Below are 26,297 nucleotides of genomic sequence, written 5' to 3'. Positions count from 1 at the left end.
CAGAAGGTGTCATGGCCGGCGGCCTCAACACAATCCTCAAACGTACTTGGTCATTCTTCTAGGCATTGATTTCTTCTCCCGCGCGCGTTGGGTTTTTCCGTCCTCTAAATTTAATTAACCTTCACAACTCCAATTCCAGTCTTCTCGCCTTGATCGGCCGCCCCAGCTTCTTCACTACCCTTTCATCTTCCTCTCCTGCCTGCATCCAGGGGGCGTTCCATGGACGAGGATAGAGCACGTCGTCATTGCACACCTTCGGAGGTAGGAGGCGGAGGAGCCGACCTCATCAGCGCCCTCCCAACGGACCTGCTCCTCCAGGTCCTCGTCCGCCTCGGCTGCACCCGCGCCGCCGCACGCACCAGCATCCTCTCCCGCCGGTGGCGCGGCCTCTGGACCCGCCTCCCGGGGCTCACCTTCCGCGACGTCGCGCCCGGCCCGCTACTAGCGGCTCTCTCCTCGCTCGGACCTAGTGGCGTGCCCCTCTCCCTCCTCGACATCCACATCCCTGAAGCACAGGTCAAGGTGCATGTCGACCGCGGCCCTACATGGGCCGGTGGCCGAGCGAGAAGACAGAGTTACCGATTACAGCCCTATCTACATCCCAGCAACCAGGTCTCCATGCTGCTCCGCGCCGCCGGGAGGCTCTCGCCGGCGGCGTTCCGCTTCAGCCACCCGCACGAACTAGAGAACTCGTACGTCGACGTGGACCTGTCCAGCTGCTTCCGCCGTGCCACCTCCATCGAGCTGGACGCACGGTTCATCTGCTTCCCCAACCCACAGTCCGAGTTCCCCACGCTCGAGAGTCTATCGATCTCCGGTTGCCTTGTCCATCTCGCCGTTGTGGTTCCTCTCTGCCCGCGCCTACGCGTGCTCAGGGTGCATCGCGCTTACCTCCAGGGCGAAGTTATCACCGTTCGCTCGGCGTCGCTGCAGGAGTTCTCCGTGGAGAACGATATCGCCGGCGCATCAACGAGACGTGTGGACGTAGAGGCCCCCACGCTGAAGCAATTGACTGTGTTCTTCCGCAACAGTGGCGACCTCAGTGTCTCTGTTCTGGCACCGAATGTGGAGAATGTCTCGTGGCGGTGCTTCTATTCCAGCGTCAGGGTTGGGCTTGGTCTTTGGGGCCTCTCCGGAGTGAGATTACAGACCAAGGAGGGCAATGGACAGGGGGTTCTCCCTCCCGTCCATATCTTGTGCCTACACATGATTGCCATGGTATATATATCCTCCTCGATCTCCTACTAAATTTACTTTGCTGACTATAATGTCCTCCCCGAAAATTGTTTTAGCAGTATCAACGTGACTATCGAGATGCAGAGCTCGCATTTGCGGCGGAGATAGAGAAGCATATGTTTGCCAACTTCTCTGGTTTGGAGGTACATCTCGAAACACCAGGACATGTGTTTGGAGCATTTCTGTTGCAGCTCCTTGGGATGCATCGATTTCGTACTGCGACACGAAGTCTTAAGGTCATCCTACAGAGATTTGAGGTAATTTATCAATGTTTTTATAGTTGAAAAAAATATTGTATATCAACTGAAAGGTTCTAGCTAGGCACATTCTTTAGCTACGATCGAAAATGTATAACACATTGGTGTATGTCACATTTATTTCAGAGGAAAGATGGATGTCCACCCGATTGTCCTTGTGATGAGCCTAAGAACTGGAGAACCCAGACTATCTCCCTGACCAATCTTGAGAAGCTGGACATCATACAATTCAAAGGGGTGGACCATGAGTTTGATTTCTTGAAACTGATATTTAGATGTGCGCCAATGCTTAACAAAGTGACCGTGGAGCTGCCAAAAGGGTTCCCAACAAATGTTGATTGGTGGACAAAAATACACAACATCTTCATGGCATATCCTTCAGTGGAAGGCAACGTTCGTACTCCCGGTAATTAAGCAGGTTTCATGCATGATTATCATGCTTGTAGATGTAACACTTACTTTTATCTTTGTACAAAGGCTAAATTCATGCCTTGGCGTTGATTGCATTATGCCCATGTTTTCTTAAAGCATGTATACCTTTTATCAACTTAGCGTGTGCCTTATGCCCATTTAAACCTTTGTCCACTCAGTGTCATTTTGAGTTTTTTTTTTTTTTGAAATGGAGGATGACCCTCAGCCTCTGCATCTGGGAGATGCATACGGCCACTTTATTGATTATTCTCGAGGACCTTACAAAGTATTACAAACAATAAACATGAATCCACCATCTTGGCAACATATGCCGCTCCTCCTATCCATATGATGAAGGGATGCTAGCTGGGCCACTACCCAAACCACTCACCTAAACCTAACATCAAAAGCCGGAAGCCCCAGCCGAGCCACATACCGGGTCTGGGGCACAATCCGGTCAGACGCACTCGTGTGTCGTCGCAGCCATCTTCCATAGGTCCGTCTTCAGATTATATTGAGGCTTCTACTTTGTCTGGCCACTCTGCCATCGACGTCACCGTGACGCCAGATAGCTACCTCCTCCTGCGCGAGTCCATCTCCGCGCATCGGACGTCGAGCCTCCACAGCGCCATGCCGCCGATCTCCGCCGCCATCAATGTGTGAGATGAAGTACCGCTCCACCACGGCAGGTACAAGGTAAGGAAGGGCGAGGTCCCCATCAGAGACACGGCCGGAAGAGGAGCACCGCAGCCATGAGACAGAAACACCTGCCCGGAGCTGCGACGCTGTAGATCAGACGGGCCGCCACCAGGAACCAGACAAGCTCGCCATGCACGCCCAGCATCGCCATGCCCAAGTCGGCGCCTTCAAGAAGGTGACGACGCTGTGGCGCCGCCGCCGCTTAGCCACCGGGGCTAGGGTTTTCACCCGGGCGCAGGGGGAGGGGCGAGGCATGGGAAGTTGAGCCTCGGCGCCGCCACCAAGAAGGGAATGGCGTTCGGGACGCCATCGACGCCGTGACCGCCACCGGCGGCCAAGGGTTTTCCCCGGCCAAGCACCCTGCCGCCACCTCCGAACCAGCCACAGAATCAGCAGGCGTGAGCACGCCGGAGATCCAGGCCGGCCGGAGGTCATACGTCACGAGCGGCCCAGAATGCCTCAGATCTGACGAGGGGAGCCCGGGGCCTCCCCGCGCCACGACCAGCGCCCACCGGGGCCTCGCTGCCCGCGCAGCCGAGGGGACCCGGCCAACCTCACCGACGAGCACTCCCCGCCGCCGGAGGAGCGCCGTCCGCACCAGCGAGGCCGCCGCCTCAGATCCGGGCCCTCACCACCGAAAGGGAGCGGCCAGAGGCCTCGCCGCCGCCCTCACAGGCAGCCGCGCGGGGGCCCCGGCGACCGCCTCCGGCAGCGGCGAGGAGGAGGTGGCGGCGCGAGGGAACCCTATGTCGCCCCCGAGTCGCCCTCGGGAGGAGGTGTCATTTTGAGTATATATGTCATTAACATATCAATTATTCATTGTATGTCAAATTAATGTAATTAGCTTGATCTTCTCCTTTTCTTTTATTGTATGAATGCTCATTGTGATGCTACATATGTTTCAACATGTGCGTTGTCATCTTTATGTTTGTCTTTTGCTTAGGTTATGTTTCAATTTGAGAGGGTCCAAAGGACGAGGCCCACGACGACCTCCTGGATGACGCTCACGGGCTCCGGCCTTTGAGGCCTAGGCCGTGGCTCGACAACGTCCAGCGTGTTGCTCACCGGTTCCATCAGCACATGTGCTCTGGCAGTATCCTTCAAGTACGGCCATGCTCCAGGCAACCCGCTCCCCGTAGCCTACAACGACTCCTACTTCGGCCCTGGAATCCTGGAGCCGTGCTCGCGACGCATGGGGACGCATCCCGCGATGAACCCACGACGACAATCTGGTCACGAACAACACGCACAACATCGACCTACATGTGCCGCCGAGAAGATCCCATGCCAGTGTGTGGTCATAAATTGTGTCTTGTTGGTGCACCCATACCAATGGGCAATGGTGCATGGCCAAGAGAGAAGAGGGTGAGGCAGCCGCCGTGCAAGCGTCGTCCTGTAGTTCACATGAAGGTGGGGCGATGGAGAGCTGGAGTTCCTCCTGGCATCGTCTTCAACGGGCGCCGGTGGCCTAGAGGACATGTGATCAACATGGAGGTTGGATGGGCTCGAGGCACGAGAGGGTTGGGCGACTTCTCCATGGCGTCCTAGGGCAGGCCGGACAGCATGATGCCCTCCTCACCCTTTGTCCTTCTTGGAATGGAGAAATAGCTGGTCAAGCCAGTCGACCCCTCGCTGCCCGTTGGTCAGCCCGCCGTACACGGCATCCTCCATGCTCGTGAGCCTAAGGTAGCTCACTTATGAAATGATGTACGTCCGAGACAGCGCGAATAGGGGCCGGCTCCGGAGCAGATCTGCCACCGACAACACGTGGTCGTACGTCACGACCATGGTGGTCGTGACGGAGTAGGCGAACGCGTTCTCGTGTAAGCCCTCTAGGAACGGCACATCCCGGTGGCCACGCAAGTTCACCATGAATGACAGGCGCACTTCCTCGTTGACGCCCCACCGAAAGAACAATTGCTTATTTATCTCTTATTCCAAAATTTGCCTGAGAATCAAATTTCATATTTTTAATTCAGTGGGGTTAGAGCGCAACCATTCTCGTGCAAAAAGAAAAAAGAAAAAAGAGCGCAGCCATGCAGCACAGCCAGATGCACGCCTCCACCAGCTCGAATCGAGAGCTCCTGCTCATGTGCGGCAGCGTACACTGCCGCAGCCCCGCGATCTCACGGGGCCCGAAGAAGAATGACAGGCCGCGACGTCGCCCAGGGGAGTCGAGAGCATCCGTCCGTCGCGCCCGCTAGCTTACTGTACACCATGTTCGGATACGATGGTTGTTGTGTCCGATTGGTGTCGAGGCACTGCATGGAGCAAGGATGCAAGGCCTCGCAAAGCTGCCGCCCAGCGCGCAGCGGTACACAGGATTTATTTCAGGTCTTGCAACAATATGTGTTTAGTGGGAGAAGACGCTCCTGTCGACTACGAAGACGTCTATGGCGGCTTCATCAATTTTGAGATTAATTATATGTCAGCCGAATGTGCTCACATGGATAGGATTGCATGCAAATCACATCCGCAAGTTGCCAGAAAAACACAAATAACATCTAAGTCATCTGATTTTAGAATTTAGGTCAGTCGATTCTCGCATGAAGGAAGGAACAACCAGAGGGAAGAAAGGAGCTCGCCGGAGAAGCCCTCCGGGTCTATCTTAGGGTGGCAGATGACCCCATGATCAATTTTAGGGTGGCAGGCGGCTCGATAATCTATCTTAGGGGTGTAGGGGTGATGCAGGTTCAACGGGGAAAAAAGGTGGTCGTCAGGGTTAGAGGCACGGCGGTTCAGGGGAGGGTGGGGCAACGAGGCGGTCGCGGGAGCGCCGCCAGCCGCGGTCAATGGAGGCAGCGGTTAGGCCTGGGCTGGATCGGTGATTGTGAGGGAAAGAAGAGAAACAATACCAGCTGAAGGTAAAAGAACGCATCTAGTGTGTTGGATCTGCATCGGACAGCTGAAAACGATCGACTGACTCAAAATGCGTTTTCAGTCGACCGGTCACTGGTCAGTCTCGCATGAAAGGTAAAATAATGTCCCAGGTCTGCTGCAAAATCACTAGGTCCACCCACGAAGCGTGGACAGCCAGGTACCCTAATAATTGTCGTGACAAAGTGGAAGTAACTCCAACATGTCAAATAGCAAAGTCCAACAAATCCACGTGCAATGATATTTTTTTAATAGAAAAACCCCTTTTAAAGTTCTGACCGGAGATGTAATGCTTTAGTGAGGTCAAAGCTCCTGAGCTAATAGAAAAGCTAATTATCATGATCCTAAAGAAACAATTACATAATTTGTGAACGCACCACATACCGAACAAAATAAAAATTTATTCATCTGTACATACACACGGTTTGACATACAAATTTCTTGCACACATTACAAAGCTAGCAATTCATGCACCTTGCTAATATCGTATAAAGCGGATCAAACAAACAAGGGTGCTTCTGGGCAAATTTTTATCTTCATATAAGCTACGAACTGCACAATGCAAGTCCTTAGCAGAAGTGGTGGAGAGCCATGGTCCTTTTCTCAGACCAAAGAACTGAAAAATATGAGAAGTGGAAGCAGTGGGTCTCCTCTAGATCCTTAATGTTCTCCCGGCTCCTTTTCTCATGATGAACCTGGACCCTCTCCCGACAGGAAACGGAAGATACGGCTCGTGAGATCAGTGCTCGCCTTGGCTGATGAATCGGTACCATTCCCGACACACCTAGGCGTAGCCATTGCCGTCGTACACTATGAAGAGGAATGCTGCAGCAAGAGCGCATCGGCGTCGAGGTCGCGGGGCCTGACGAGCAGGTGCAGAAGCACGCCCACAAAGAACGGCACCGTCCGCGGCGCACATACATATATATGTCCTCCATCTCGCGGCAATGGTTGTGCGTCGCCATGCACCACCATGCCACTCGCCACCACGTGCCCTTGCAGACCAAAGTGAGTGCATGATGAGATTCTCCAAATGACCATATGCATTTGTTGTAGTCAAATCATATTTGCATTGCCACGTTGTATATTACCCTGATTGCTCCGTAGAATGAAGAAATAGGCAGTTGTCGCCGTGATCTATACTGTTGCGATTACTTCCTGAAACACGGTAATTACATGACTGTTTTACAGGCTTCTATATTATGGTGTGATCTATATTACCATGACTAGTGGTTGGGGCGCCACCCGATGGCGCCGCTTGAGAGGAAGTTACGTGCATGTTTTCATTTAAAAAAATTATGTAGTCCTCACTTCCATCTAGAAAAATATTTTTAAAAAATCCTCACCTCCATCTAGAAAAAGAAGAAAAAAAATCACCAACGCAGCCTACCAGCGAGCGCCACTTTGCGTAGTCCTTCATTTAAAAAAATATGTGGACTCATCACCTCCATCTAAAAAGAGAAAAAACATTTTAAAAAATTCCTCACCTCCATCTAAAAATAATATCCCAAAAAAATTCACCGCAGCCAACCAGTTTGCGCCACGTGGCATAGCTGGTTGCTCACCCTTCACACGTAGCCTAATGGGTTTAATTGTTCCGTAGATTACAAGATAGGCATGTAAATGACACCGAGATTGCTTCCTGAAAACACCAGGAAGTCTTTCTTTTTGCGGGGGAAAATACCAGGAGGTTGCGCTGTAAGTTTTTGGATTGATGTAAATAAATCAAAGTGAGTTATCCTCCATAACACTAAGCTCTTTAATTTTAAAGAGCTCACATTCAATTAAGGTCTCCATTTGAGATTGGATCAGCCGATTTTGACCAGGTCAACAATTTCTCAAATTTCTCAAATTGTTTAGCCCAATTTTGGCCGGGTCAACAATACAAAGCTTACTAATTTTTAAGGCCACAAATCAATGGAGGTCTCCAATTGAAATTGGGTCACCTGATTTTGACCGGGTCAACAATTTCTCAAAGCTCTTTCGTTCATTTCTTTTGGACTATACATTATCCTTCCTAATTTTTAAGGCCTCACAATTAATTGATGTCTTCTATTTATAATTTGGTCACTTGATTTTGACCGGGTCAACAATTTCTTGAGGTGCTCGCCCATTCAATTATTTTAATTCACTGTATTCCCTAGTTTTGAAGCTGTTTCATTCGAGTAGGGTATTCAATTTTAGATTTGATTTACGATTTTGATTGGCCCAATAATTTTTCAAATCAATCAGCAGTAATCGGGCTATAGAAACATATCAATCTCACGCATCCTCCCACCACCTAGAAAAAAGAAACACCACATCTGATATTGTAGGACCAATATAGTACATGCAGTTATTGAGGCAGAAATTTCCCCATATAAATATGTGTTTATTACAGGATAACACAGGAACACAACGCGAAAGGCCCACCCAATCACTGTGTTATAAAAAAGCACTCCATCATCTCCCCGCCCCGCCGAGCTAAATATTCCATCAATTTGAAAATATAAAGGGTATTAGTTTTTTGGAAAGTTAAATTCCTTTAACTTTGACCAAGTTTAGAGCCAAAAATATCGACATCCACAATATAAATAAGAAAATAGAAATTTATTTCATGATGAATCTAATTATACCGATTTGATATTATGAATTTTGATATATTTATCTACAAATTTGATCAAACTTAAAAAAGGTTTGACTTTTCAAAAAGTAATACACCTTGTATTTTGAAACAAAGAGAGTATTTTTTTATAAGATACCCGACAATAGACGCAGCAAAGCGCGTCCCACCCTTCTAGTACAAGTCATATGTCATTGATTTTACGCTAAGATTCATGCAAGCATTTTCTAATGTCTTTTTTCTTTTTTTCTAGTTTAATTGAGTCACTTAGATGTGCAATAACTATGGCACGTCTAGATGTTCCCTAGACAGACCATATTAAATTATGCACGACCTATTGGTTCCATCAAAATAATTGTATGACCTATTGCTATTAGCGACATAGCTCCACACGCCCCCGCCAAAGTCACAGCTCCACATGCCCCCTCCGGCGATAAGCACAACAATAGAAGGGGAAAGAGTGGGGAGAATATTATTCCTACACTGAAACAATACCGCCGCTTTGCCGCCTCAAACCAAACTCGAAAACTCCCTAAAGAATAACTGAAAAAAGTCACCCATGACGCTGCACAACATGTCTGGGTTTGATGTCGAGCTGGACGTAATACAAAACCATGCATCGACTCCCTCAGGCCGGGTCCCCATTCACTACTAGGAAAACCCCTATAAACAGCCGCTTACTAGTAGCGTGGGTTATATGGCCCGCGCTACTACTACTTAGTAGTAGCATTGGTAAAAACAATGCGCTACTAGTAAAAAATAGTAGTAGCGTGGGTCCACCGTTCCCATGCTACTACTAAGTGTCCCCAGGACAGGGCATTAGTAGTAGCGAGGGGTATAAAGACCGCGCTACAACTAACGAATAGTAGTAGCGCGGGTCTAATGTTCCCACGCTACTACTATGGTCAGACTGAATCAAATAGTGTACCCCACTTAGTAGCAGCGCGGCACCCGTGCCCCGTGCTACAACTAGTCGCACCGCACCGCAACTTAAGAGCATCTCCAACGGCCGCACAAAAATCTCGCGCCCAATAAAAGTTATAGCACGCCACTTTAGCACTTTTAGTGCGATGGGACCAACATTGCTTTAACAGACGCCCAAAGAGACGCGCCCAAAAAGCAGACAGTGCAAATTGTGAAGCGCGCCCAATCCGAGGCCCAAAATATGTTGCGCGCGATAGCGTTTTTCAGCGCGCGCCCAAAACTTTTTAGCGCTACAGCTTCTGCTGGAGCTGTTGGGCGCCCAAAAAACGAATTTTTGGTGCGCGGAGCTCTTTTTGGGCGCCTGTTGGAGATGCTCTAAGTGTGGGTTCTCTCCCCTATCCCTACACCCCACCAACCCCGCCGCTCTCCTCTCTGTCTCCCCCCTTCCACCCAAACCCACCGCCGATCTCCTCTTCCCCAGCCCCTCGCCGGCGACCTCCTCCTCACCAGCCACCCCGGCGTCCTCCTTCTCTCCTTCTTTCCAGCAGCTCCGCCGGCGACCCCCAACCACAACCCCGCCGCTGCCCCAACCCCAACCCCATGCCGGCGGCCTCCTCTCCCTCCAGCGCCGCCGCCCCAGCCCCTCCTCACCTTCTCTGCGGCCCATCATTCGCCTCCTCTGCCTTCGCCGATGGTGGTGGTCAGGAAGAGGAGTCCGTCGAGAAGGGGAACATCAAAGCCACGGTGATGGTCAGCAAGGAAATTAAGCCGAAGAAGGGGAACATCAAAACCACAATTCCTAGATTCACCATTCACCTCTGCCTTAACCGATCTTACTGCTCAGGAGGAGTCTGCCGACAAGGGGAACAACAAAGCCACGACGGCGGTCAGGAAAGAAATCAAGCAGGGGAACTGGAGGTATCCTTGGGGATGACATGGGTCTCGGCAAGACCATGCAGGTATGTGTAATTATCCCCCTTCCTTCATTCTGTTTTCAATGTCAATGATTCATATCCTGTTAATTGTCGTTTAGTTAGAACAAGGATCAAATAAATATCTAGTGCTGCCATTGATGGATTTTAGGTGCTGTGATGACCTTAAGTATCTCAGTTCTCATAATTATACAATTGATTGGAGCAGTGTATACCTTATGAGCACGGAACATGAAGATGCATTTGTATGAGTAGTTTATCTTGTGGGAGAAAAGGATGAACGAGGGAAGGCCGTATGCAAATGTGGAGAGGAGTGCGGGTAAATTGTCATAGTTTCCTTCCTATCCGTTAGATATAGATCGGACGGCCTATATTGCAGGATGGCAGGCACACCATCATCACCAACTTTGCTTTTTATAAGAGTAGAGATAATGCATGTAATATATTTTTTTAATTCATAATTTGTTAGTAGTAGCACTGGGGGGAAACTACACGCTACTAGTATCAAGCATAGTAGTAGCGCCTGGTATACTAGCGCGGGTTCAAATAGTAGTAGCATGGGTGGACCAGCGCTACTACTAACTTCTTAGCAGTAGCGCGATAGTAGTAGCGCGGTGACCTGTGCTTCTACTAACCAAAAAACCAACGCTACTGGTAGCCTTTTTCCTAGTAGTGATTGAAGATCGTTGTGCTGGATCGCAAACGCCACCGTGGAGCACTGCCCGAGGAAGACCGCAACTCGAACACACATCTTCTTCACCTTCCCGCAGCTGCCCTCCAACTCCTCCACAAGCAGACCGCCCCCATCAGGACTTCCCCGATGATGCCGCCGGCACATGGGCTTTACCCAGTGACACGCCCCGACAGTGGCCACGAAGGGAGTAGATGGGGCGGTGGCTAGGGTTTTGGTCGTCTGCGTGGTCCTCTATCTCCACGAAAAGGTGAGCGTCAGTTAGCACTGCTGCCATATATTACTAGTTTGTACTATTTTGGGTGATCACTGGACTACTGCACTATTTCCATAATACAGCTCTCTACATGCTTATATTGGTATCTTCAAGATGACAAAAGATGCTCCCTGTGTCCCCCCCACATCCATTTTCCATGCCTTTCTCTGGAAGCTGATGCGATATATAGCTTTGTGTTCCCAACATCCGAATATATTCTACCCGATATACAAACGACTAGTCTCATTTTTATTTATATAAGCAGTGGCCATCAGTGAAATGCAGTCGTTCTAAAAAAATTGAGAACAAAAGTTTGATGCCTTACATCTCTTTACTCTCACTTCTTTGGTATATATACTTGGTTTAAGGATATCTAATCGAAACTGCTATGCATACGATACTTTTTCGTCGGACACCTATACGACCAGACTGTAAAATTTGTTGCATGGTGTGGCCCACAAACTGAATTATCTTGGGCTGTCTCTGATCGTATGAATGTTGGATCGTCCGTATAGCAGGATTGATATCTAATCCAGCTCCATGATTGAGCAGCCTTGACGAACGTTTACACTATATATTTGCCATCCCCTATAAATTGCGCTTTCTGCTAACCATGAATCAAACGCAGAAAACCTATCTGATCGACTAGTCGCGCGTTGCATCCTCCACTCCACTCCACTGCGATGGCTTTTGCTTCTTCCTCTACAGAATCCCATGTCCTCCCTCACATAGCAATCTTCCCCTTCATGGCCAAGGGCCACACCACCTCCGTCGTCGCCGCCTCGCCACCGTCACCTTCTTCGCAACCCATGGCAACGCCGCCTTCGTCCGCGAGGGACTGTCCGGCGCCGACGACACGGCCGTCGTCGAGCTCGCGTTCCCCGCCGACGTCTCGGGAATCCCGCCTGGGGTGGAGAGCGCCGAGGGGCTCACGTCCATGGCCTCCTTAGCCGCCTTCGCTGCTCCAGCCACAGCTCGAGGCGTCGCTCGCCGCCATGGAGCCTCCGGCCAGCCTCCTCGTCGCCGACGCGTTCCTGTACTGGACGAACGCGTCGGCGGCCACGCTCGGCGTCCCGAAGCCGAAGGTGTCGTTCTTAGGCATCTCGGCGTTCACACAGGTACTGCGGGAGGTGCGCATCAGCCACGACCCGTTCCCGGCGCTGCAGCACGCCGACGTCGACGGCGACGGCAATCCGGCGACGTTCACGGTGCCTGAGTTCCCGCACATCAAGCTCACGTTGGAGGACATGATGGCGCCCTTGGGCGATCCGTCGTCGGTTGCGCCCATGATGGAGCTGTGCACGGCAAGCTGGCGAAGGCCATAGAGGAGGGCCATGGCCTGATCGTCAACACCTTCCAAGGCCTAGAGAAACCGTACCAAGGACAGAGGCTTAGTGGTGAGGGAGTGGGTGGATCAATTGGGGATTTTGCGTGAGAGGGTTTCTGAGTCACTGCGGGTGGAACTCGGTGCTGGAGAGCGTCACGGCTGCTGTGTCACTGGCAGCTTGGCCCATGCAGGCCGATCAACCTTTCAACGCAGCGTTTGCAGTCGATGAGGCAAGCAAGGAGGAGCCGCGAGACGTTTAATTGTCATCATTTTTCTTTCAAACTAATAATGTGGTGTTGTGCTCTGTAGCTATACCAAACATTTATGTTGGTCACTGGCATTTACTTCTCAGGTTTTTGGTTGGAAATATTTATATGAAATTGATTGGACACGGTGGTTTTCTTTCTTGGGAGTACTTAATTTGGGACCATCTAATTCTGCTTTGTGCACTAGCCTGAAAAAAGTGTTGAATGGTATATAGCGCAAAAGGGGTGTGTTAAGGCCACACCCAGCGTCTCGCCCACGAGCCAACTCACTAATCTCTTTTTTTTGCTCGTTTTCTATTGCTATTGGTCAGCTTTCCCGGGAAGAAAAGACGGGTCTTCTAACTTTGAATAATTTCGTGAAATTAAATTTGTTTACAGATTTGAAAAAAGTCTATAAATTTTAAAGTAAGTTCATGACTTTTTTAAAAGTTCATGAATTTGAAAAAGAAAACACAGTTTTAATTAAATTTTGTGCTTTTAAAAATGTTCAGGAAATTTAAAACTCAAGGATTTGAAAAACAATTCATGCATTTCAAAAAATTCCACAATTTTTCTAAAAAATGAAGCCGCAAATAGTGAAAAATTAAAAATAGAATCCAAAAGAAAAAACCCAAAGAAAAAACTTATATGAGCCTACCAATAGGAAACCTACGCATACCATTAACACACCATTTAACGCTTAAGCGCAAAATAGAATTTGTGCATACCTCATAATCTCCCCTTAAGCATCAAAGTGTTTATGGATTTGAAAAGGAATCATAATTTATAAAAATCTGTAAACTCGTTTGCCCATCTAGGCTGCGGCCCGGTGTCCCACCCACGCACTGGCTCATACACTCGTTTGCCCATCTGCTTGCTTCTTGTTGTCTTCTTTTTCGCTTCTTTTCTATTGCCGCTGGTCAACCTTCCCCGAAAATAAACAGGTTAGGTTTCTTAATTTTGAAAATTTTGGTGGAATTACAAAATGTTTATGGATTTGAAAAGGAATCATAATTTATAAAAATGATCATAAATTTGGGAAAATATCATAAAAATTAAAAGTCGCCGGCCGAGCTCCACTTCGCCCTGCCGCGAGACATGCTCGTCACCGACGTAGACCTGCCTCGCTTCGACCTCGACCTCGCCGACTTTGTCCTCGGCTGCCCACGCCTGCGGGTGCTCAGGGTGGCCAACGACTGCTACCACTCCGCCGGCGACATCACCATCAAATCGGAGTCGTTGGAGGAGCTGCAAGTGCGGAGTCGGTCCAAATGGACAAGATGCATCCACATTGAGGCCCCCATGCTGAAGCAATTGACGGTGTCCTTCCACACCATCAATGAGCTCAGGGTGTCCATAGTGGCACCAACTGTGAAGAAGGTCTCGTTGGGTTGGAGTGCTACTATACCATCGAGACCGAAGAGATTTCTTGTTGGGGACTCTCCATGATGACCTTGCATACCGCAGAGGCCGAGGGACAGCGGTTGCTCACGGAGACCGGCACCGGAGACGACGCCCGTTTGCCGTTGTCTAACGTTTATGTCCTGTCCCTGCATTTGTCGGGTTCACCTGTATGTCTCATGCCCTACTCAGTTGATTCGATTTTCCAACTAAATGGAACTTCTGCATGATAGACTGCCATTCCTTTTTGCAGGGTTGGACTGCTAAACCTGACGCAGAGCTCGAAGTTGCCGAAAAGATAGAGACACTTCTTGTAACCGGCTTCTCTGTTTTGGAGCTGCATTTCTCGACAACTGAGTTTCATTTCGGTATACCAGCCAAGCATGCTTTTGGAGGATGTGTGGTGCGTCTACTTGGGATGCATCGGATTCGTACCGCTACACGAAAGCTTAGGATCGTCTTACTTAGATCAGATGTAATCCTTTGCTCCTTCAGTTGTGGACCTTCAGTAAACACATTGTATTAATTCACATTTTCTCTAGGTGGTAAAAGAATGCCCAGTAAATTGTCGTTGTGATAAGCCCAAGAACTGGAGAAGAAAAAATATCTCGTTGATCAATCTTGAAGAAGTGGAAATCGAAGGCTTCGAAGGGGAGGATCATGATTTTGATTTCCTGAAAGTGATATTCAGATGCGCACCAATGCTTAAAAGAATGTCCGTGCGGATGTGTGATGAGGACAGCACAAGTAATGATCGGTGTTTGAAAACACACAACTTCTTCAAGGCGTATCCTTTTGTGGAATGCAATGTTTATCTTAGTTCCGGTAAGAAAGTTCTGCATCAGTGATTAGTATAAGCTCCTAGATGGAACTAATTCTCTTTTATCTTTGCACAGTTTCCTCTAGTCGTAAACTCACGTTTTATCAGTGTTCGCCTTGTGCCTATATTCTTCTCTGAAACCTTTATAGTTCTGTTCTGTCAGTTTCTTTCGTGTTGTGCAAATTTGCAGAATCCTTGGAGTGCGTCATTGACATGCCAACCTTTCCTCTAGGTTAACTTAGTTTAGCTTGCTCCTGTACCCCAATAATAGGCTGAACATGCTGTATTAGTGTTTTTCTATGGGAAAATTTTACTGCTGAATTTGTGTGCATACATCCTTACATTGCACAATTCGATTTTGCACCAGTTGTATTTTGTAGCCGCTAAAAGAAGTTTCTAGTTTAACAGCAGTTAGGTGTCTCATTTTGACTGACTTTCATAGGCCATCGGGTTAATGCCAGACAAAAAACAGAGAAGGGTATATGAAAAGAAAAACTGGCAGCTCTTCAGTATTACTACTAAATATTCATAAACTCCTTGGCAAAGTTTTATTTGCTATTGATAGCATTCTCTACAAGCGTCGACTCTATATTTCCATGCTGAGATACTGAGCCAAACTGGTTTCTACTTTTGCCTCATTTGCCTGCAGGGTCAAAGCACCACAGCCAAAGTTGTGCATTGGAATGATTCTCATCCTTGCGTTTACGGATTGGCGGTGCTCATCGACAGGATGGTCCTCTCCCATGATGACCAACTCCGCAATCCGGTTTCAGAATTTTGCTAGGTGGCTTCCTTCAACGGACAAAAATGAGCAGCTGAGGTGTTTTTTCAGCGGTGCAACGGGGCTACAGGCTAGGATCGGTGTACTCTTGCTCTTAATTAAACCTTGGCCTATAATATGACATTGTTAATAACTTGGTGTACTCTTGCTCTTTCCTTGAAGAAAGAATAGCAGTGTCATAGCTTGGCTTTGTCATGAAATTGCCAAGATTTAGTGTACACACCATATGCCAGTCAAAATGTTAAGCCTCGATTAGCTCTGTGCTTTTCTTCAGCAAAAGCCCAATAGAGCATCAGAGAAGAAGAATGTTCACTTTGTCCTCTCTTTATTTTGCATGTTACTCCCATCGCCATCATAATACCCAGTATGATGTTCTTGCCCCTGCTTGAAGGGAAAGGAAAAATGAAGTGCCTGCTGCAGCAGGCAAGGCAGCAAAGCAAAGCAGGCATGTTGCAGAGGATCAGTGGTCTCATCTCTTTCTCTTCTAGTCCAAGTCCAAGCGCCCCAAGTCTGGGTCAAGATCCAACATGGTCCCTCTAGCAACTCTTAATTTGTTTTTTCCTCTAGCATCCATCTGCTCTTCTACCACTGTTTGGCCATCAAGGAACCAAGACCACATGGCAAGGACAGCTATGGTGATAGATAAACCATACTCTAGTAGCATCTCTGTAATCCTAATCACATTAAGTAGGAAACAAGTAAGTTTTTTTTTTCTACTCCGCATAATTAACTTTATCTTAAGTCAAACTTTGACCAAATTTAGAGAAAAAATTAATTACATCTACAATACCAAATCAATATCATGTACTATGACTTATTGATCTTTAAATGTGAGATGTATCTTCTTGTATCTATTGCTTGTTGAGATTTGTTGTTTGCCAGTTAAATAAACCACGAAAAGAACAAAAATAGTTGGAACGAGCAATGTTAGTTAGATTATTTTTCTGTCGCCACATATGTTTGCTCACTTCAGCTGTGAAAACATTCGAGTACTCATAACCGAATCCCTGTGGAGAACGTGACAACCTCTATATGTACATGTGATCAATTTGCTCGTAGGTGAGTTTATTATTTTTCAATGTTGAATTTATTTTAAAAAAATGTGAAAGTGAATTATCTTGTCATCTTGTGAATCTTGAACATGTCGTGCATAGTAGTATGTATCCATTTGCATGCTCCATAAGCAACAACAAACCATGTGGGACACTCTCGGTTAGGCAATCTTTTTTCTTTTGTAAAAAAGAACACACTCGCTTTTTAACAAATTAGAGGGATATAAATTCTAGTCAACGTCGAACTTTGTACACCTTGGCTAAGTTTATAGGAAAAATTATCAATATTTACAATGCCAACTCAATACCGTTGGATACATATATGTTCGGTATTGTAATTGCTTATGTTGGTTCTACATACAAATTTAGCCAAAATTTATAAACTTTGACTTGGACGAAATTTTAATCTGGCAAGGAGTACTACATATGCATATATTTTCAGTTTAAATACTGTATTCACACAACATCGAACACTCTTTTTTTTTTGTGCATATTCAAATTCTTGGCGTTTTGGACGGTTTCTGTAAAAGAAAACACATCGGCTCTCTCTCTCGTCTGCAATCGGGGTTGGGTTTCCCATGGAGGATGTCGCACGCCGCCATGGCGGCGGAGGAGCCGACCTCATCAGCGACCTGCCGGAGGATCTGCTCCTCCAGGTCCTCGCCCGCCGCCGCGCGCACAGGCCTCCTCTCCCGCCGGTGGCGCGGCCTCTGGACCCGCCTCCCCGACCTCGTCTTCCGCGACGTCGCGCTCGGCCCGCCCCGCTCCTACCCGCGCTCGCCTCGCTCCAAGCCGCGGCCGGCCCCGGGGTGACCCTCCTCGATATCCGCGTCGCAGGGCTTGAGCGGGAGGCTTCCTTGGTCTCTTCGCTGCTCCATGCCGCCGCGGGGCTCTCGCCAGGCGGAGCTCCGCCTGGCCCTCCAACGCGACATCCAGTTCTTCCACGTGGAGATGCCTCGCTTCCACCGCGCCACCTCCATCGACCTCGCCGCGCACTACCTCCACCTCTTGCTGTCACGCATCAGCAGGTTCCCGGCGCTCCAGAGGCTGTCCCTCTCCGGCTGCCGCGTCGACCTCGCCGACCTGGTCCACCGCTGCCCGTGCCTGCGGGTGCTCAGGGTGGCCGACGCCCGACGGGTTCCTCAACAGCAATATCACCATCAAATCGGAGTCGTTGGAGGAGCTCGCTGTGGAGAGCCTGAACAAATGGACAGAGTGTATCTGCGTCGAGGCCCCCCATGCTCAAGAATTTGGCAATGTCATTCAGCATCGACAGCGAGCTCACCGTGTCCATCGCCGCGCCAATTGTGGAGAAGGTCTCTTGGGAGTGCTCATATTCCTATTCCTCGCTGACTCGTGGGCTTGGTCCATGGAGCCTCTCAAACCTGAGCTTACATGCCGCAGAAAGCCATGAAGACATGGTGCTCACCGACACCGGCCGGCTCTCCAACGCTTATGTCCTGTCCCTGCAAATATGGCCTTGTGTATGTCTCATGTCCTATACTCAATCGACTTGATTACCCGACTAAATTAAACCTATGCATGATACACTACCGTTATCCTGATGCAGGGTTTGACTAGTTAGTTATCCTGATGCAGAGTTCAGCTTGGAGCAGGAAATAGAGACACATCTGGTTACTGACTTCTCTGTTTTGGAGCTACATTTCACGACAATGGAGCTTGATCATCGTGTCAGATCTGTGAGGCATGTCTTTGGAGCATTTGCGTTGCATCTACTTGGGATGCATCCGATTCGTTCTGCTACACGAAAGCTTAAGATCATCGTACAGAGATCAGAGGTAATACTACTTTGCTCTGTTAATATATTGCAAATATATATGGTACTGCTTGTTCAAAAAAAAATATGTTTGCATTCTTGAGACATGGTCTCATTTCTGAACCATCAGTAAATGAATTGTAATAATCCACATTTGTTCTAGTTCAAAGAAGAATGCCCGGTAAATTGTCCCTGCGATGAGCCGAAGAGCTGGAGAAGCAAAAATATCTCCTTGATCAATCTCGAAGAAGTGGAAATGGAAGGCTTCGAAGGGGAGGACCATGAGTTTGATTTGCTGAAAGTGATAATCAGATGCGCACCAACGCTTAAAAGATTGGCCGTGCAGATGTCTGATGAGGTCAGAACAAGTAACGACCAGTGTTCGAAAATATACGACATCTTCAAGGCGCATCCTTCCGTGGAATGCAATGTTGATCTTCTGCTGAATTTATGTGCACGCACACATCCTTACACTGCGCAATTCGGTTTTGCATGTTTTGTACTTAATGGATCTTTGGGTTAAGCAGTAGCTGCTAATGCCAACACAGAAACAAAGAACTGTATATAAAAGGAAACTGGCAGCATTTCTGTATTACAAAAAATATTCATAAACTCCTTGCAAAGCTGTAACTGACAACAAAGAGAATGTAATTCTAGTTCATTTTGAGTAAGTACTTTGCTGTTTTTCCTTAAGCTGTTTGCAATTGATAGGGCATTATCTATACGTACGTCGACTTCATATTTCCATGCTCAGATACTGACCCAAACTGGTTTCGAATTGCCTCATTTGCTTGCAGGGCCAAAGCGCGACAGCCAAAGTTCTGCGCTCGCATGATTCTCATCCTTGTGTTTACGGGTTTACGGTGCTCATCGACAGGAGGGTCCTCTCCAGCGCAGAATTTCTCTTGGCGGCGGCTTCGATGAACAAACTGAGCCGCTGAGGTGTTATTTGACCGATGTCAACGGAGCTTCAGGCCAGAAGTGGTGTGCTCTTGTCTTTCCTTGGCCTTGTTGTTAATCCTTGAAGAAAATCATTGAAGCCATATGTGTCTTAGATCCATTTTAACTGGCTACTAGTATGAAATTGCCGAAAATCAGTCTACTCTACCTATGTCATTTTAAGCCCCAGTTAGTTCTCTGCTTTGATTCACCAAAAGTTAGATAGAGCATCAGAGAGGAAGAATTCTCACTTTATCCTCTCTTTTTGTCAAGCAAGCATGTGGCTGGTTTGGCAAGGGCTCCAGCTTTGGTGGTCACATGAACCTAATTAGCTCCCTGATTAGCTCACTCCCATCATGATATCACTACTGACTATACATAGTCTTTAGCAGACCAGTGGCATGTGGAGTGAAAAGTTCACTGCTGCCCTTGCCCCTGCATGAAGGGAAAAGAAAAGGAAAAATGAAGTGCCTGCTGCAGCAGAGCAGGCAAGGCAGCAAAGCAAAGCAGGCATGTTGCAGAAGGTCAGTGGTCTCATCTCTCTTCTCTTCTGGTCCAAGTCCAAGCCTGGGTCAAGATCCAACATGGTCCCTCCACCGACTCTTTCTTGTGTTTTTCCTCCATCTGCCACTCTACTGTTGGCCATCAAGGAACCAACGGCACATGGCAGGGACAGCCATGATAGATAGATAAACCACGCTAGTAGCATCTCTGTAACCCTAATCACAGTTTTTGTCTACTAATAGCATCCCCAGAACTGATAGGGGATTGCCAGAAAATAAGTAGTACAGTACTTGGAAACATAACAAGTTCTGGGAAGCATTGTACTAAGCTTGATGTGTGTGCAGAGGAATCATCTTTTTACTGCCATGGCTGCTGCTCCCAGGCTCCAAGCAAGCAGCCCCAAGTTTCTGAACATTTTTTCTTCACTTCCAGCCAGTCAACTCATAGGGTTCTGCAATGCAGCAAACAAAAATAAACATCCAGGATGGATGGATAGATCCAGGCAACATTTTAACTCCTACTACCTCGAGTCCTGCTCCATCCCACCATTTGTTAAAACCAGACCACTGTAGTACATGCTCCCTCCAATGCATCTTCAGTTCAAAACTTCAAAACTTGGCCAGAGCAGCAATGCAGGCTCAGAATGAACACAAATTGCACAGTGCTACTACTAGAAAGAACACTGAGCTTCCAAGAGCACAGAAGCAATGGCCAGCTAAATTTATTTATATATTCTTCTTTCTGTTGGAACATGGAGCTGCAGCTCTTGTACAACCAAACCTCCTCTGCTCTGCATTTCATTCAGCAAATAACTCATGGCCTTGCTGCTGCTTCCCTACAACCTAAAGACTAGCCAACTACTACTAGTACATGCAGCCTCATCATCCATCTCTAGCTATGAACAAGGTAAATTTACCCCCCTTTTCTATCACAAAAAGAATATGAACACCAAGCCGAATCACGACCGATAATGTTACACACAATGAGAATTCCTCAGCCTATACTCTTCCCAGGGGGGAGAAGGGCGGGCGCCGCGGGTCGAACGCGACAGACGGAGGCGCCTTCTCTCGCTTCGTCGTCTTCAGTTTCTTCTTCTCCTCTGCCGTGACCGCCTCGATCAGCTGCATCACCTCCCCCTCAAGGAGCATCTTGAGCGAGCTGGAGTACAGCTTGTGCTTGCCCTTCTCGATGACGACGGCCGTCGAAGCCTCCGAGCAGTGCAGCAGAGAGATGCAGGCTGAGAATGCCTGTAACGCTGATAGCCGCGCGTGGAAATCCACCAACAGCTGCCCTTTCCCGTCGGCTTTCATGGAAAGGGCAGGGAGCTCTTCTTTGCTACCCTGTTTGAACAATAAATGGACACGCATGACAGCTACTCTTGTTTGGAATAAGATGAATATATTACAGCTAACTCAGGCAATTTACTGCATAAGATTAGACTAGAAGCAACAAGTTTTAGGCTCTCAGGCATCAGCTAGCTGCATTTGACCTTTAAAATAAATATTTCCCTTTCCAATGGCATAAATTGTTGCATTTTATGCTAAAGGACCAATAACTAAAGGTATGCCTAAACCAAGTCCTATTTTAAAGAATTGTTCTACAGATAGAGAAGTACTGCAAATAAACGAGTTGATATGAGGATGATTGTCCTGAGTAACAGGGCTAATTAATTACTTCTCCAAGATGTTTGATCAGTTTTGTATTATCTTTCTGACAATAAAAATTTATTCTACCTGAACCACTATCCTCAGAAACAAAAACTGCACATCGTACTAAGTAAATGAGCAAGTATACATCGATACACATGGGAATATACATCAATACATAGGGGTTGCATTGCATGGTAGTGTACCTGAACAAGGAGCTCCATAGGGTGCTTGCTTTCCTTCATCACAGAATCGACCCAGTTATCATCATAAGCATTCTCGAGGACGACAAGGGGGCATGCCATGTCCCATCCGCCGCAATCACAACCTCCACCATACCTCCATCTTTCTAGCAAGGATGAGGGGCTGACTTCATTGTCGTCTGGTAAACCATGCAGCCCACTCGGGGTGACCACTTTGATAGTACCAGCGGACGAACACTTCTTGTCCTTATTGAATGGAATCTGAATGACTGTTGCTGCAATCTCCAAATGAGGATAAAGATCCTCTTCAGACCATGGGCGAGATGTCGATACCTCTGGATTATTTCTTGCATCATGTTGATGGTTGATCAGATTAATCTTCTGTGGATATTCACCAGAGACCGACTTATCAACGACGCCGCAGGACTTCGGCTGACTGGGCTCTGTACACTGATGAGTCTTCTCCTCGGCGGCAAAACTTCGCCTTGCGTGAGCGATATCGTACAGAACAAACTCGGTGTTGACAGAATTATTCAGAAGACCATCTTTTCCAACTTCAGAGCATAGATAGGACGAAGCGTGCATCTGGCCTACCGTTGGAGGCAGGCATCTGCGTTCGTCTTTGGAGGACCTCCCAGCAGTGCTTCCCCGTTTACCACCGCTATGGAAAGTGTAAATCCGGCTCAGTTCACTCCCATTCTCCCAGGACCTAGCAGAAATGGATTCTTCCGGGCCCTCGACACAGAAGTCATAAATGGGAACAGCATTTCTGGAATCAATTTTAAGAACTGCTCGAAGATGAGCAGGTGACAGAGAAGCCTCCGTCATATGCCGGCTTTCTCCGTTTGGCTGGCAATTGGGCGATGCTTGGCTCCGCTCAGTCCTCGAGAGATCACTGAGCAAGGACTTGCGGGACACACAGTTTTTGCTGCTTGCCGACACAGCTGCAGAGTTGGAGTCTTCCTTGTCGGCAAGAGATGGGCTGCTTCTAACAGACTTGGACTTCATGATCGGGCTCAGCATCTTCTTGAAAGGACTTGATCGAGCTGCTTTGGTGATGTTCTCCGTGCTGCGATTGACACATTCTGATGGACTGGTGCCATCAGGGGCGCTCTCGCTCTTTGCTGGCACAGACTTATCAGGAATATTACTTGCTGGAACCCTCTGTCTCTCACCATGGTGGTTACTTTCACCAGGACATGCACCGGAGTTCAGCTGACGATCTGCTTCTGCATTTCTACCAGACTCTCCATCCAGCAAATGGGGAGCTGCATTTCTGCAGGGGGCTCTTGCTGTGGACTCCTCTTCCTCAATGGATATCTCCAAGAAAGCATCACCGGCATCATCATTCTTCAGCAGGGTGCAGTCCATCCGCGGCCGGCCAAGCTTAAAATCCTCATCAGGCAGCTCACGGAAGGACAAATCCAGAAAGTCCTTGGTGGGCGCCCGGTTCACCCTCCGGGTCTCCACGGAGGCCTTGGCGGCCTCCGACCGCCGGCTGCGGTGGGAGAAGAGGTAGTGCGCCCCGCTCCCGCTCGTGCTCGGCCGGGAGGAGGCCTCGCCGTCGTTGACGATGTCGAAGGAGAGGAACTCGTCCCCGCTGGGCGCGGAGTCGATCTTCCTCCTGCCCTCCTCCTGGAGCCTCCTTATCCTGGTGATCTCGCTGGAGCTCTGGTACATGGAGCCGCGCTTGGCGACGGCAATGTCCTCTGCATTGGTCAGCCGGCTTCTGGTGGGCAGGCTCTTGCAGTGGAAATTGGGGATGTGGGCGCCCACGCCCAGGCGGAGCTCTCCGGAGTCACCGTCGGAGCATTTCAGCTGGCTGTATCTCCTATCATTTGCTCTGTCAGGACGGCAAGGCGTTTGTGGAAGTTCAGGGACTGGCCTGAGTCTGGAATGGGACTGGGACTGGCGCTTCAGGCCGGAGTCGTGCCCCATTGTTGGAACCTGCACAAAGACATAGACGTAAGATTAGAGCAGTTGCGAACTATTATGCACAAATGTGAGATGTGATGTTGATAGAAGATGCATTCTTCTTGTTGAGAGATGCAGAGAGAGGGAGAGAGAGGAGCCCCCAATCCCAACAGCAAGGAAGGAAAAGAACAAGCATAAAAAGACAAACAAAATATGCATTAAAACATGGGGGGGGGGGGGGGGGGGGGGGGGAGTAAAGAAAAAAGAATTGGAGAGGCAGCAAGAGCATCATCATCATCATACATCACATGGGTTGGTGCCTGGCTTTGAAAGGCAAAAAAGAAGGGGAAAGTTGGAGCTGCTGGCTGCCTAGGACTAGGATCTCCAAACCCAAATCCAAACCGATGTGGGTGGGTTTGTTGAGATGGGAGGGAGGTTGGAACCATGGTGCGGTCTGCGGTGTGTAGCTGCAGATCTCGCCGGAATGGGAATGGATTCATACCAAGAAGGAGAAGGCGGGAAGAGGTAGCGAGAGTTGAGAAGTGAGGGAGGGAGGGGTTGGGAGGAGGCGTGGAACGGATCCCCCTGCCTGCTCGCTCAGGTCTCCGCGGGACGGAGAGCGGCATGGGCGCCGCCGTTCCTCCAGATGAAACAAGGTAAGCCACATTGGATTTGGAAGTTTGGTGGGGAGAAAGAAAGGCCAGGCAAGCAAGCGTCTCGTGTGCCTGCCTGCCTGCGCCTGCGCCCAAATCTCCCCCAAATCCGCAGCTCCCGGCGGCGGCCACCCAGAAGAAGAAGAAGAAGGATTTGATTGATTTACCTGGGCGAAGAAGAAGAAGGAGCGCGGAGGTGGCGGCAGCAGATCGGGCGGCGGAGGGGGAGGGTCTCACTCTTTCCCTTTCCCCTTGGGGAGCAAAGGGACATCGGAGGGGGTGTGGAGTGTGGATGCGCTCACTCTCGCCTCACTTCTTCCCTACTGCTACTGTCCTGCCGGCGGGCTGCTCTGCTGAGGGAGTGACCGAGCGATGCACGCTCTCACTCTCTCTCTCTCTCTCTCTCTCTCTCTCCCTCTCTCCTGAGGGGGGGTTGTTTGTGGGTAATCTTGGGTTGTGGTCTGGGTTGGCTGTACGATACTCAAGGGACCTCCTCCTCCCGGTCCGGTCCTCCCACTCCCACGCTACTACGCTAATTGTCACGACATTATCTAGGCGAACGATTACAAAATATAGCGGACGACCGCCGCCCCGCCAAATGATGACCACGCTCAATTATTTTACTCCCTAGTGCTATGGTATCCCTTGCCTTTGTCTTTGGGGAGCGGACCAGGTAATCAAGCTGCGGTGATACAATGGTTTGGTTAGCGGCCAGCCTAAGCATTTTCAAGCGGCGGGTTCACGCCACTCTCGTCAGGCTAGTCGTGGTGTGAGTAACTTAGGCACTAACATAACACATCCCAAGGCAAATGTGCTCATGTGGCATGGAGTTGATGATGAGAGAAATGCTTGCTTGTGGTAACATAATATGTTACCATAACATAACACACCCGAGGTAAAATGAACCTAGCTATATCCCAATTAATGAAGGCTTACATGTTATCATATGTTATTATCTATTATCAAGTAGCCTAAGTTACTCTTTCTTGTTTTTTTATGTCCGCACTGTTGTATTGCTCTTTCTTGGCAGGATATATGTTTCAGCCAACCGCCAAAAAAAACATTTTAGCTGAGCTTGGATACGTGACATCAGCAAAAAAAACAGAGAAATCTGTCGTTTACACACAAGATAAAACACGAGGCCGCCAGCTAATATACAGAAGCATGAACTGGTACCACATTAGAGTATTGAGACTGAGATTTCTCGTCTCTTTTTTCTGCGAGCGAGGGAAGAGAAGAGAGGAAAGAGACTTGTATTTTCTCTTGGGTCGCTCTCGATCGATGGAATCGAATCCACGAAGTTGGCAGACAGTTAGTACCACAAGTACAAGTAAGAGCATGGTTAATAATACAGCCAGCTGCTGGCTATATAAGGTATTACCATATCATTTATAGTCACTCATACAACAAGGTTAGCTATAAGGTTTGCTATAAGATTAGTACTTTTCCCATCTTCTTTTTTCACATTTATTGCATCTGGCTAGGACCATGCGTATAGCCAGGCTCTTTGCATGGGAGTCCAGTCCCCTTACTTTTTCATGTCTTTCTCCTCCACGTAGGCAAAATTGCCATGTAAATGGGCTATAAGCTTTGCTATTGTACTTGCTCTAAGGCCCTGTTTGGTTTACAAGTCTTAGGACTTTTTCTAGTCCCAACTAAAAAGTCCCTAGTCCCTAAAAAGTCCCTCCCTGTTTGTTTTCAGAGACTAAAAAGTCCCTGGTCCCTTCCTAGAGGTTATTAAATGATCATGTTGCCGCTAGTATATAGAAAAATAACAATCAAACAACACCATGAGATGGCGGGCCAATGGATGCATGGAGGGGCATTGTTGGAAAAGTCTCAAAAAGTCCCAAAAAAGACTCTCCTTGAGAGTCTTCTTCATTTAGTCTCAAATGTCTAGTTTAGTCCCTAAAAAGTCCCTCCCGTTTGGTAAAAAAGTCTCTAAGAAGGACTTTTTCTAGTCCCTACATAAAAAAGTCCCTGGAAACAAACACCCCCTAAGTTGGTTGCACCGCACGCACCATTAATTAGTGGCTATAATATGTTTGTTAGGGCAGTGGCTATAAATTCGCAGTACCACGTCCATCGTATCTACTGTATCTGCATCGCACGGGCGGTCATAAGTAGGAGAGGGCTGGCTTTGTGTACCA

The 26,297-nt window shown here is 48.4% G+C and overlaps 1 protein-coding gene, 1 long non-coding RNA gene and 1 pseudogene across 3 annotated transcripts; 2 read left to right on the top strand and 1 right to left on the bottom strand.

Moving 5' to 3' along the window:
- Positions 1–11,568: 11,568 nt before the first annotated feature.
- LOC123097189 (UDP-glycosyltransferase 90A1-like) lies at positions 11,569–12,320 on the top strand (annotated as a pseudogene).
- Positions 12,321–17,067: 4,747 nt separating this feature from the next.
- On the top strand, positions 17,068–20,008 carry LOC123099102 (uncharacterized). 2 transcript variants are annotated; one of them, XR_006448084.1, is made up of 3 exons: positions 17,068–17,995; positions 18,111–18,310; positions 18,452–20,008. It is a non-coding gene; the product is annotated as an uncharacterized lncRNA (long non-coding RNA). The 2 variants fall into 2 exon arrangements; XR_006448085.1 differs by having other exon boundaries at positions 18,082–18,310.
- Positions 20,009–20,404: 396 nt separating this feature from the next.
- On the bottom strand, positions 20,405–24,648 carry LOC123099101 (uncharacterized). The gene is made up of 3 exons (XM_044521242.1): positions 24,315–24,648; positions 21,584–23,527; positions 20,405–21,071 (listed from the first exon to the last, which is right to left on the bottom strand). Exons 2-3 carry the CDS (start codon positions 23,516–23,518, stop codon positions 20,730–20,732), a joined length of 2,277 nt encoding a protein of 758 aa, XP_044377177.1. The 5' UTR covers positions 23,519–23,527; positions 24,315–24,648; the 3' UTR covers positions 20,405–20,729.
- Between the last annotated feature and the right edge of the window lie 1,649 nt (positions 24,649–26,297).

This window comes from Triticum aestivum, chromosome 4D, assembly GCF_018294505.1.
Source record: "Triticum aestivum cultivar Chinese Spring chromosome 4D, IWGSC CS RefSeq v2.1, whole genome shotgun sequence".
Lineage (NCBI taxonomy): Eukaryota > Viridiplantae > Streptophyta > Magnoliopsida > Poales > Poaceae > Triticum > Triticum aestivum.
The sequence above is the reverse complement of the archived record's forward strand: the minus strand, read 5'-3'. Positions and strand labels throughout refer to the sequence as shown.

What these genes read in the sequence shown, in the direction of transcription:
- LOC123099101 (XM_044521242.1), bottom strand. Translation starts at nt 23,518, where the DNA reads ATGGGGCACGACTCCGGCCTGAAGCGCCAGTCCCAGTCCCATTCCAGA. An exon ending in CTATGGAGCTCCTTGTTCAG is followed by an intron (nt 21,072 to 21,583) that starts GTACACTACCAT and finishes TTGTTCAAACAG; the next exon opens with GGTAGCAAAGAAGAGCTCCC.